Here is a 12,973-nt window from a genome sequence, read left to right as displayed (position 1 = left end):
ACCACTGTAAAATTAAATAAATTTCTTCCTTTCAACGAGATACTAGTTTCTCTCCCACTAAACGATTTTTTAAAATGGTTGCCAGAATATTTGAAACTTTTGAAAGCTGGTAATGTTTGGTAGATTTGTGGATTGGTCTCTGGGATTTCGTGGATTGGTCTCTGGGATTTCGTGGATTGGTCTCTGGGATTTCGTGGATTGGTCTCTGGAATTTCGTGGATTGGTCTCTGGGATTTCGTGGATTGGTCTCTGGGATTTCGTGGATTGGTCTCTGGGATTTCGTGGATTGGTCTCTGGGATTTCGTGGATTGGTCTCTGGGATTTCGTGGATTGGTCTCTGGGGTTTCGTGGATTGGTCTCTGGGATTTCGTGGATTGGTCTCTGGGATTTCGTGGATTGGTCTCTGGGATTTCGTGGATTGGTCTCTGGGATTTCGTGGATTGGTCTCTGGGATTTTGTGTATTTCAACCTGACAATTTGTGGATTTCAACCTGACAATTTGTGGATTTCAACCTGACAATTTGTGGATTTCAACCTGACAATTTGTGGATTTCAACGTGACAATTTGTGGATTTACACCTGACAATTTGTGGATTTCACCCTGACAATTTGTGGATTTCACCCTGACAATTTGTGGATTTCAACCTGACAATTTGTGGATTTCAACCTGACAATTTGTGGATTTCAACGTGACAATTTGTGGATTTACACCTGACAATTTGTGGATTTCACCCTGACAATTTGTGGATTTCTCTCTGGGATGTTGGTGATTTTTTCGGAGTTTGTGGGTTCATGAATTTGGTCGAGAATTTTGTGGGTTTTGTCGTAAAATTTTGCGAATTTGTTAAATATTCGTGATTTCTATTTAAAAATACGAAATCATTGCCAGATATTATAGTGGATTTTAGATTTTTCTGCGAGTGTACGGCGAAAATGAGAAGACAACAGCTCGGGAAAGTCGATCCGCAGGTTTGGAGCGTTGCAAAAACGAAAGGGATACTCTCACGTACCTGAACGTACCGTCGTAAAAAAAAGTTTCCCAGCTAATGCCAAAAAGGATAACTCGGGAAAATTTAGCTAGGACGGGCAGGAAAAGGCAACAAAAGGCGAAAGGGGGGAGGGGATAGCGCGTACGGCGGGGCAAAATGAGATAAAACAGAAGCAACTCGGGCGCGAGAGGCAAAGAGAGGATAAGGGCCACCGATTACATTTGGAGATTCACCAGGTGAACTGAGCTCAAGATAAAAAAGGGCCACGATAAGACGGAAGGGGCTTCAGGGACGCGTCCCCCGACGCCCTAATATCAATTACGCACCTGCGCGCTTCTTCATTGATTCGCCTTTCTCTCTCTCACACTTCGCGCTGGGCAATCTCCTCACTTTCGACGCGGGAGTAAATCGAAGTGAGACGTCAATCTGAGCCTCAGGTAATCTACATCTATTTTTTAAGGAAGCGCTTCATCAATTTAATAACAATTGTTAAAACCATAAAGATGTGCCTAGTGTTATAAGTCTGAAAATTTTCCGTATTTTTCGAAAAAAAAGTAAAACATTTTCATTCTACGATTAGTCTAATATGGTTTGCAAATTTAAATTTAAGCGGAATTTTCGCCTCAGTTTTTTTAATCTGAAAGTAAAACAAAACCTCTAGACTAGCTTTAAACGGATTTAGAATGTAAAACTATTAATGCCTTGTAGTATGTTAAAAAGGAGTTTATGTTTCAATTTTTAATTTTTCCAATTTGCGGAAAACATTTTCGTGAAATTTTTCCGCATTTTATTTTTCGGAAAATTAACAACTCTAGATTTGTCTCAAATAAAAGAAGTACTCTCAAGCTGTCACTAATTGCTTTAAAAAGAAATCGTAACGAATAAGAAAATGTATCGAAAATCAACAATAACGCCTTTAAAATTTAGACCAATCGAATTGAAAAACAATGTACTACCAGAAGTAAATGTAAATTCTCAGACTTTCGTAGGCCCATTTGTACCTTCGTAGGCCAATTCGAACCTTCGTCTAGGCCCATTCGAACCTTCGTCTAGGCCCATTCGAACCTTCGTCTAGGCCCATTCGAACCTTCGTCTAGGCATGGCTACCAGATACCCAAACCAACGGTTTGGAAATACCACTCATTACGTATAAATTATTTTTAAGACCAATCCTGTTTTTCTAACTTCCGATACAACAAGAAGAGTTTAAGGTGAGAAAAGTTCGAGGCGAGAAGAGTTCCGAGGCCAGAAGAAATCGAGGCGAGAAGAGTTCCGAGGCCAGAAGAGTTCCGAGGCCAGAAGAGATCGAGGCGAGAAGAGTTCGAGGCGAGAAGAGTTCGAGGCCAGAAGAGATCGAGGCGATAAGAGATCGAGGCGATAAGAGATCGAGGCGATAAGAGATCGAGGCGATAAGAGATCGAGGCGATAAGAGATCGAGGCGAGAATCGAGTTGAGACTAGTTCGAGGCGAGATGAGTTCGAGGCGAGATGAGTTCGAGGCGAGATGAGTTCGAGGTGAGAAGAGTTCGAGGTGAGAAGAGTTCGAGGTGAGAAGAGATCGAGGTGAGAAGAGTTCGAGGTGAGAAGAGTTCGAGGTGAGACTAGTTCGAAGCGAGAAGAGTTCGAGGCGAGAATCGAGGTGAGACTAGTTCAAGGCGAGATGAGTTCGAGGTGAGAAGAGTTCGAGGTGAGAAGAGTTCGAGGTGAGACTAGTTCGGGGCGAGAAGAGTTTGAGGTGAAAACGAATATCTCGAAAACACCCAGCGGTGTTCCATCCCTGAATGGTTCGTTGACTTAAAGCTAGCTCCAGGAGGCAAAGCGAAACGGGAGAATAGCAATTTTTCTCTTTTCCAATTATCTGGCTCGCATTGCACAACGGCAAGATATACACGCTAGGCTGCGCTAATGACGTGAACAATCCGCTTTTATTATCCGAAAAAGGCTTAGCGTTTATCAATGCGAGATATTATTGCGGTACTAAAACTTAAAATTATTACTTATATTTCTTCCTAGTTTATAAATCGGTTTTTTCTCTCTCTCGGACGGAGAGATAGCACACAGGATGTTTCAAATAATTGGGGCGGAAATCAACAAAATGACAGGGTATTTAAAAATTTAAATTCCAAGCAAGTTTTTTATGATTATATTTGAAATTTTATAGGATTTAAAAGGACATAAAATATTATTATATAGAATAAAATAAAACTAATATTTTCAAAAATATAGCATTTAGGTTCAAATTTAAAAAAATTGGATTATAACTTAAGTTAAAAAGAAATAACTTATTAAGGTGAAATGGGAATTTTTAAGTTCAAATATCCAAAATATAGGATTTTAAGTTCAAATATCCAAAAATATAGGATTTTAAGTTCCAATATCCAAAAATATAGGATTTTAAGTTCAATTCCCAAAAATATAGGATTTTAAGTTCAATATCAAAACAATATAGGATTCTAAGTTCAAGTATCAAAACATTATAGGATTCTAAGTTCAATATCAAAACAATATAGGATTCGAAATTCAAGTACGAAAACAATACAGGATTCTAAGTTCAAGTATCAAAACAATGTAGGATTCTAAGTTCAAGTATCAAAACAATATAGGATTTTAAGTTCAAATTTAAAAGAATTAGAATAGCACATTTTATGTTTTAGGTTACAAATGCATGCACATCAAACAGTAATTTTTTTTATAGGTAAACGAAAACGTAAATTTAAAGGGAAGATCAAAAATAACTATGCAGAATAAAGTTTCAATATTTGAAATCTATTTAACAATTAAGTTAAAAATAAAAGAATGCAGTAATCAATTAAGTTACTAAACATATCAGAAATTAAGTTATCAATGAGGTTAAAATATTACAGATCTCGGTGACTATTTAATAGGAATGATATATTTCTATAGAAACATTTATAAAACACTATTTAATATATAATTAAAACCTTGGAAATTGTATAGAACTTCTATAGAAAAGTGTTTAGAATAACAAATAAATTTTTTGTCAATTCTTCTAGCGGAATAGTAGATCTTATAAAATTTCCGTGATTTTTTACTATAGAAATATATAAAAACTACTAATTAGGATAAAGAAAACCGAAGATATTCTATATAAATATGTTTAGAATCCTACATAGAATCAATAGAAATAAGTTTTTTCCCCGTAGAAACGAAAATTTTACTATAAATTTCCAGCGCTTTTTCTATAGAAATGAAAAATAAACTATAGATATTTCGTGCGCTTTTTTCTGTAGAAACGAAAAATAAACTATAGACATTCCGTGCGCTTTTTTCTATAGAAACGAAAATAAAATATAGATTTCGTGCGCTTTTTTCTATAGAAACGAAAAATAAACTATAGATATTTCATGCGCTTTTTCTATAGAAACGAAAAATAAACTATAGATATTTCATGCGCTTTTTTCTATAGAAACGAAAAATAAACTATAGACATTTCATGCACTTTTTTCTATAGAAATGAAAAATAAACTATAGATATTTCGTGCGCTTTTTTCTATATAGAAACGAAAAATAAACTAGACATTCCGTGCGCTTTTTTCTATAGAAACGAAAATAAAATATAGATTTCGAGCGCTTTTTCTATAGAAATATTTATAGCGCATTCTCTAACAAAACGTTTGTCATTCTATAGACTTCTATGAGTTTTGCTTTCCAGCAAGAAAAACCGATTCGGCAGTAGAAAACCGTTCATTTGGCCATCAAAGAACCTTTTTCTCACATATTGTTGGGGAGATCTTTGTTACTGGGTCCTCGCAATTAAAATGACATAAGCCGGAGACTCAACGTGTCGGGTAAGACCGCGGTGGATTCCAAATTTAGTCGACAATTCGGTGCAAAGGCGCACTGCCTTGGACCTCCTAATACGTTAGTTCCGCGCGACAATCCTGACTAGACTGTAGATTTATTATTTGACAAATTAGTCTAGGGGGAAACTTGGGACGGTGCCATTGGGACATTAAAAAAATCGCTTCCCCAAAAAAAGACCAAAAATTGGGGTCTCATTTCGTTTTTAAAAACGATAAAAATGAAGAAACTTTTTTTAGACAGTTTAGTTTACATTAGAGCTACGCTACAAGTAAAACTCATACGTTGAGATGATAAGTTAGTACTGACAACTTGAAGGTTTAGGGAATTTGATAGAGCTGTGCGAGTACTCGATCATCATCGAGTACCCGAACTCGTAACTCGATTAAGAAAAATGCAATACTCATCGATTATCGAGTATCGAAAATTTACATATTCGGGTACTTGAATACTCGAATAAATTACCTTGCTGAATTCGTCGGGTTATTATTTTCCTAATCATGTTCGGGTACTCGACTATTTGACGAGTATTTTACAAAATGTTTTGTTTCCGCCGCAATAATTTCAACGCTTAGGTATCAATTTAGTAGTTTAAATGTTTAATAAAAGATTTAATCAGTCAACATATCTATGAATTGGTAAGTTTTAAATTCGTTATGAATTATCATATATTAAGTTTAATACAGTTATGAATAATCAAGAATACCATTATTAATAATTAAAGAAAATTACCCGAAAAAAACTCGATCGAGTACTCGAACGTTTTTCTTAACTACTCGACTACTCGAATAAATAATTTTTGGCTTAATCGAGTACTCGGTTACCCAACTCGACAAAAATACTACCCGACTCGATTGCCAAAAACCACTACTCGCACAGCCCTAGAATTTAACTACAAGAAGTACTACTTGGGAGGAGTTATATTTGACTAAATATCGCCATCTATAGGGAAATACTATTATTGTTTTTTTTAAATAAAAGAATAACTCTAGATATTTAGTTTACCTACTTTTTGGTAGATGGCGTTAATATATTACATAATAAATAATTGTACTACCGACCTGTCGTTGTCCAAATAACAGAAATTTTGGGATACAATAATGAGTTATTTTTCACTTTTGGTTTGAGATGATATTTGAAGTTGATATCGAGTGACGATATATTAATTATGTGTGTCTTCGGGTTATGGGTTAAACATTTTATTGTATTAACAACGTTAAAAAAATTACCAGAATGATATAATAAAAATTGGGCGATATCCCACTTTATATTTTACTTTTATCAGAAGTAAATAAATTTACTTCAACTTACATTTTTAATACAATCTCAACCATTGAAATGACCAGAATGAGATAGAACTAAAAAATCATCACGTAATTTATCATGGAATTATAGAAAAAATATTAATAAAAGCAATTTTATATTTAAATATTCCGACATTTTGTATACATCTTTTCCCTGACGGCTTATTGTCAAAGCGGGTTCAGCCAACTGTTCAGATTATTTAGGTCGCAATTTCAGATATCTGAAGGTAATCAGATCAGGTTTATCTATTATATTTCAGCCCAGCCGATTTGCAGATTCGATTGTAGACCATTGGACCGAAATCCCATTCGTCCGAATGTACCATTCAACCGAATTCCAATCGACCGAAAACCGCATTTATCAGGGTTACCACAAAATTTTCAGATTTAAATTCCCCGACTATTCCCCGTTTCCACTGACCATTTTAAGATATTTTCCCTGACTTGTTAAGGTAAAACTTTTTATTCTATATTTTACTTTTATCAGAAGTTAAAAAATTTAAAAGAATGTATATTTCAGTAAAAAGGTTATTGCAATGTTGAGAAAATTAGCCAAAGTTTCAAGGAAATGAATGATAATCATAGAATTTTTAAAATTATTTGCTTCAAAAAGTGTCAAAATAAAATATAATTCCCTGATGTTTTACAAATTCTTACAATTTCCTGACCTTTATCTGACTTTTTAGGCCCATTTTTAAATTTCCTGACTTTTCCCTGAATTATTACAAATTCTTATAATTTCCTGACTTTTTAGGCCCATTTTTAAATTTCCTAACTTTTCCCTGAATTTTTACTAATTCTTAAAATTTCCTGACCTTTCTGTGACTTTTTAGGCCCATTTTTAAATTCCCCGACTTTTCCCTAATGCGTGGCAACCCTGTTTATTATCAGACGAAGGTGACGCTTCGCCTTATTAAGGCACTCAAAAAAGGCCTTTTCCTTAATCTAGAAACGAGTGGCTCTCACCAGGCGGTGCTACCTTTAATGAGCTGGCGCTAATTCATTCTTGTTTCACGGACGATTTGTGGCCTAGTAAGGACCACTAAAGTACCCCCGAAAGGTGCCATTGACAAAGAAAGAATTGGACCCTCGCAGCGAGACATTTAAACGCCATTACTCAAAAAAATTCAAAAGGGAACAACTCCATTAACAGCTTCCTTATACTCTTTAACAATCACTTACGTTTTTAATGGGCACGGATTTAAAAGCGACACCTATTTTAAAAATTTGAAAAAATATTTTTTTCGTATTTGTTTAATTTCGCGACTTTAAATTTTAATTCGTTTACCTATTGGGAAAATGGAACATTGCATTCGTTAGCGATTTGTAAAACCCTGCACCGTGCTAGGTAAATAACAGTTGTTATTCATGTTGTGTTAAGATTAGTGTTTACTGTTTTTATTAAGTATCATTGCAATTAGAACTGGTTTAATTTTACTATTGAAAACCTAGCCTAACGTAGAAAACATTTCCAATTATCTATACGGGTTTTGAAATGATTATGAATTCATTCAAACTGGAACCAATAAGCCCTGGTAGAATCCTGACCTACTAAGGTCCGTGAGAACCTCGAAGGCTACCCACCTTTCAATAAAATAAAATATTTACAACAGGGTTGCCACAATATTCTCATATTCAAATTCCCTGACTATTTCCTGTTTTTCCTGACTTTTTAAGGCCAAAATTAGACATTTTTTAACTTTTACATTTATCAGAAGTGTATCAATTTAATCTATTTATATTTCAGTACAAAAGTTATTTCAAAGTTAAAAAGCCTTTTAAGGATCTAAATAATAATAATAATAATAATAATAATAATAATAATAATAATAATAATATAAGGAGTAAATTTACCTTAAAAAAGTGTAAAGATGAAACTGAATTCCCTGACTTTTGAAAAATTCTTAAAATTCCCCGACTTTTTATAAATTCTTAAAATTCCCCGACTTTTTATAAATTCTTAAAATTCCCCAACTTTTTTTTTATAAATTCTTAAAATTGCCTGACTTTTTATAAATTCTTAAAATTCCCCGACTTAATATAAATTCTGAAAATTTCCCGACTTTTTATAAATTCTTAAAATTCCGACTTTTTATAAATTCTTAAAATTCCCCGACTTTTTATAAATTCTTAAAATTCCCCACTTTTTTTTTATAAATTCTTAAAATTGCCTGACTTTTTATAAATTCTTAAAATTCCTAGACTTAATATAAATTCTTAAAATTCCCAGACTTTTTATAAATTCTTAAAATTCCCCGACTTAATATAAATTCTTAAAATTCCCCGACTTAATATAAATTCTTAAAATTCCCCGACTTTTTATAAATTCTTAAAATTCCCCGATTTTTTTATAAATTCTTAAAATTCCCCGACTTAATATAAATTCTTAAAATTCCCCGATTTTTTATAAATTCTTAAAATTCCCCGACTTAATATAAATTCTTAAAATTCCCCGACTTTTTATAAATTCTTAAAATTCTCCGACTTAATATAAATTCTTAAAATTCCCCGACTTAATATAAATTCTTAAAATTCCCCGACTTTTTATAAATTCTTAAAATTCCCCGACTTTTTATAAATTCTTAAAATTCCCCGACTTAATATAAATTCTTAAAATTCCCCGACTTTTTATAAATTCTTAAAATTCCCCGACTTAATATAAATTCTTAAAATTCCCCGACTTAATATAAATTCTTAAAATTCCCCGACTTAATATAAATACTTAAAATTCCCCGACTTTTTATAAATTCTTAAAATTCCCCGACTTAATATAAATACTTAAAATTCCCCGACTTTTTATAAATACTTAAAATTCCCCGACTTAATATAAATACTTAAAATTCCCCGACTTTTTATAAATTCTTAAAATTCCCCGACCTTTCAGAGCCATTTTTAAAAAAAAAATCTTTACCTGACTTTTTAGTGTTACTATTAAAATCCCTGACCTTTTCCTAAAATTTTAGGGCCATTTATAAATTCCTTGTGTGGCAGATAATACGCTAGACATTTAACTAACGGCATTTAATTAACAAATGAGATTTAACCATATATTTATCTGGCTATCCGTTAAACGTTTCTTTTTGGAAAAATAGGAAAAGTTTTATTCCTAATTTAATTTCGAACGAGTCCAAATAATGGGCGATCAATCGGAAACTTACAACACAAATAATGCTCGACAAATGTGTAGTTTAAAATGTATAGGATATTCCCGGCTGTAAATACACCGCATTCCCCGAACCAAGTCCTTTCCAATAAGACCGAACAGGGAAAGTATACAGGGTGTTTGAAATACCCATGGGGATATTTTTTATCTCAAAACTGTAAATTTTTCACGTACGTTCAAGGTAAAAAGTTATATTAATTTTAAATAAATGATTAATTTGTATATTTATTTTTAGTATTGAAAACTGAAAAATATTGATTATTTTATGAAAAATAGTAAATGTTTTTTAGAGTGAAACAACTTTAAAATTGTTAGAAGTAAAAACCCCGAAGTAAATTTTTTACAACGTGATATTAGTTTTAATTAAAATAATATTTCAAACTTAATTTATTTACTATTTGGTTACTAAATTTCAAAGCCATACAGTTACCATCTTTAGTGAAATTAAGAGTAAAATTTTCACGGGGAAAATTTATCGGTATTCTATTAAAGTTACGCATTAACAACTTTTGTCTCCCATCTATCGGTAAAAAAATGCAATAACGTAAATTTTCGTTCCAATAATTCATGATATTGGGTAAGTTGATTATTTTTCAGTGGTATCGTGAGCTATCGCCCAAAAAAATTCAAACCTTATTTACAGATTATCAGAAAAAAAGACCGATTGGCGACACCCTGTACTAACATTAGCATCCGCGCTAATGGCAGATGCCTCCAAAAGTTGTCCATTTTATAAAGGCGAAGTCTATATTGATTTCTACTTTGGAGGGTACCCCGGGCCAGGTTAGCGTAATTTTCTAAAAAGCCCGATACATGGGGCGGGGGTATCCAATTGAGGGCAGCCAGCCAATCGATACCAGAAGCTTATTTTCAGTCGGAGTCGGGGCAATCGGGCCCGGGGGCCCCGTTAAATTGCCTATAACGCCACGTGGAAATCCGGTTCGTGACACGCGCGTCGGGGAATCTGAATATAGGAAGGGAGTTATTGATTTCCATAGTTTTCAAGATCGACTAATCTTTTGAGCTTTTGAGTTAAGTTTGAATATTTTAGTTAGTAACTTAAGAAGGCGATACATCTTCAAATAGCCTCCTGATTTTTTTTAAATAGGGGGAAAAAAGGGGTAAAATAGGCACCACGTTTTTCAAAATAGGAAACAATATCAATGTTAAACAACAAGTTCTTTAGATGAACTAAATTACAAAACAATCTAAAATGTTCACAGACCTCAATGGCTTCCTCTTTTCTTCCTAGGATTCCAAGCACCAAACCCAAGTTGAGATGTGCCACTGCAAAACACAAAACAAAAAATACCTTTAGTATTACTAATAAATTAATAATTAAAATGGTTCAAATTAATTAATTAATTAATCGTAGCTAATATGCATTTCATGTGCAAAACCAGCTTTGTCAAATCGTCAAACCAGCTAGGCTAATAGCCAAGGCACTAACCTTAGGCCCAAACAGGGTGACCACAGAAAACTCAAACAAATTTAGATGAAAAATAGGAAATTGTAGTCGATTTATAAGTTTTTAAAGGACATATTGTTTGTAAGGTATTAAAATGTAATTGTTTCGTAACTTCGAAACGGTGGTCTAAATAGGGAAAATGCCATAGATGATTTTCGTCTTTAAGGGATATTGTCACCATAACCAAAATTGAAGAGGTTTTTTTGCAGAATGATAGAAAATATATTAATGATTATGTCCCTGAAATTGTATAGTTATTGGAAAAGTATTTATAAAGTGACGCTACTTTTTCCGAAACCTACATCAAACGGGTTAAAAAATTTCAGAAATCACGGTTGAACCTACTGGCAGCGCCAAAAGAATGAAGCGGCAAAAATTTGAGAAAGGGCAGCGTGTAAGGCATTTTAAAAACACGATAAACTACAATCTAGGAATATAACTCGGTTGAAAAGCCAAGGAGAATGTCATAGTAGACGACAGTTCCGACCGAAAAATGATAAAACCGGGGAAAATAATATTTCGTTCACGAGATGGCGCAGCAGGTAGGTTAAACCAAGCGGTACTGAGATTCTCGAGTCAGGGGGGATAAAACACGAAATTTGTTTGCTAATAACAAATGAAATGCTGGAAATATTAACATGAAATTTTTGTATAACCATTTCCGGACGTCCTCTGTCCATTTAAATGGTTTTAAACCAATTTTAGGGTGGTGTTAATTCCCCTTTAAAATAATCTGTAGAACAAGTATACGCTCGGCCCTACCACCATTAAGTGAAGTACACTCTGTTTTACAGTCTAAAATGTCAAACTTAGAAACTTGAGAAACAAAGGTAATTTTTGGTACAATTCAATAAAAGGTCATTATTTCATCGAAAATAGCGATAAAAATCCTAAACGAGTAAGACAGTGTCCGTTAAATCAGGGAATTTGGGGCTTATTGCGAACGTCGGGATGATTAGTTGGGACTATAATCCTTTATTTGTCCTTTACAAGCTTGAATAATTAAGAAGAGATTTTCGGAAATGCTGGAGACGCGGCCGACAAAGGCCGAAGGCTAATCGGAAAAGTGGCGGCCAAGGCCCGTGTAATCCCCGCGCGGGAACACGTTTTTAAAAGACTCCAGACAGGATTGTCCATTATTGGTACCCAAATAAAGGCTGCTACCTTTGTTGGGGCTAATTTCGACAAACTTGTCCCCTATAAGAGTAATCGGGTGGCGCTGCGTGATTGGCTGGGCCCTCTTTAGAAAAGGGGATTAGGCAGTCTGCTCGTTATTCTAAGCCAATGCGCCGATTCGTTCAGCATCTTCTAGACTATATACGTCAGATGAGAGACGATTTACCGTTCGCCATCGTAAATAGAAACTAAAAGCTTTTGGCTCCCGACCGTCTTAGATTGCATTTACAAAATTTACAGTATTTAATTGTTATAATAAGATTCATATTACATATGAATTTACGAAACAATTTTTAAATTAATAAAATTTTAATCACGTTTGTTTGTGTGACATTTCTAACTGATTATAATTAAGAATTATGTATAGTATAATAATTGTTATTGCACTTACAAATTTACAGTATTTAATTGTTACTATAATTCATATTATATATGAATGAACAAAACCATTTTTAAATAAATAAAATTTTAATCATGTTTATTTGTCTAACATTTCTATTTTGAGATTAATTCTAATTAATTAATTAATAATAATTTTTATTAAACTTACAAATTTACAGTATTCATTTGTTATAGTAAAATTCATATGAAACAGGGTATTTCAGAAGGTTATGCAAAAAATTAAGGAGTTGTAGGGGGTGAGTTGAGAAGTATCCCTGTTTTCTTCCCCATTTTCCTACGATGAGTGGAAAGAGCGCCAGAGAGCTTCAAAGGGTATGTTCCCATTTATCCCAAAGTTATCAGTTCTCCCAAAAACATGGTGTCCCATTTGTCCCAATTCCATTTCTCCGAACCGGAGTTAATTTAACCCAAAAATATGTTTCCCATTTTTCCCAACGATCAAGTTTCCCAAAAAAATTGATTCCCATTTCTCCCAACGATCAATATTCCCAAAAATATGGATTCCCCTTTCTCCCAATCATTATTTTCCAAATATATGGTAATTGCGCGGTTTTAGATCTCATCGGTACGAGTCGATATGTCGAAAAAAATACAGCGTAGCATTTTGACGGCATTATATTTTTTGACGACATTGTCTAATAAAATAGAAA

The 12,973-nt window shown here is 33.6% G+C and overlaps 1 protein-coding gene across 1 annotated transcript in view; it reads right to left on the bottom strand.

Annotated features, from left to right (window-relative positions):
• Nucleotides 1-1,368: 1,368 nt before the first annotated feature.
• The window catches only part of LOC149926271 (protein O-mannosyl-transferase TMTC2-like), a 297,023-nt gene continuing 285,418 nt past the window's right edge, over nucleotides 1,369-12,973 (bottom strand). The window contains exons 8-9 of the mRNA XM_090160875.1: nucleotides 10,503-10,564; nucleotides 1,369-1,437 (exon numbers count right to left, since the gene is read on the bottom strand). Of these exons, the coding sequence (XP_090017001.1) occupies nucleotides 1,432-1,437; nucleotides 10,503-10,564 (68 nt within the window). The 3' untranslated portion in view covers nucleotides 1,369-1,431. The remainder of the gene's footprint in view (nucleotides 1,438-10,502; nucleotides 10,565-12,973) is intronic.

The sequence above is a fragment of the Leiobunum rupestre genome, chromosome 10 (assembly GCF_980474605.1).
Source record: "Leiobunum rupestre chromosome 10, qqLeiRupe1.1.hap1, whole genome shotgun sequence".
Lineage (NCBI taxonomy): Eukaryota > Metazoa > Arthropoda > Arachnida > Opiliones > Sclerosomatidae > Leiobunum > Leiobunum rupestre.
This window is presented reverse-complemented; position numbering and strand designations above follow the sequence as displayed.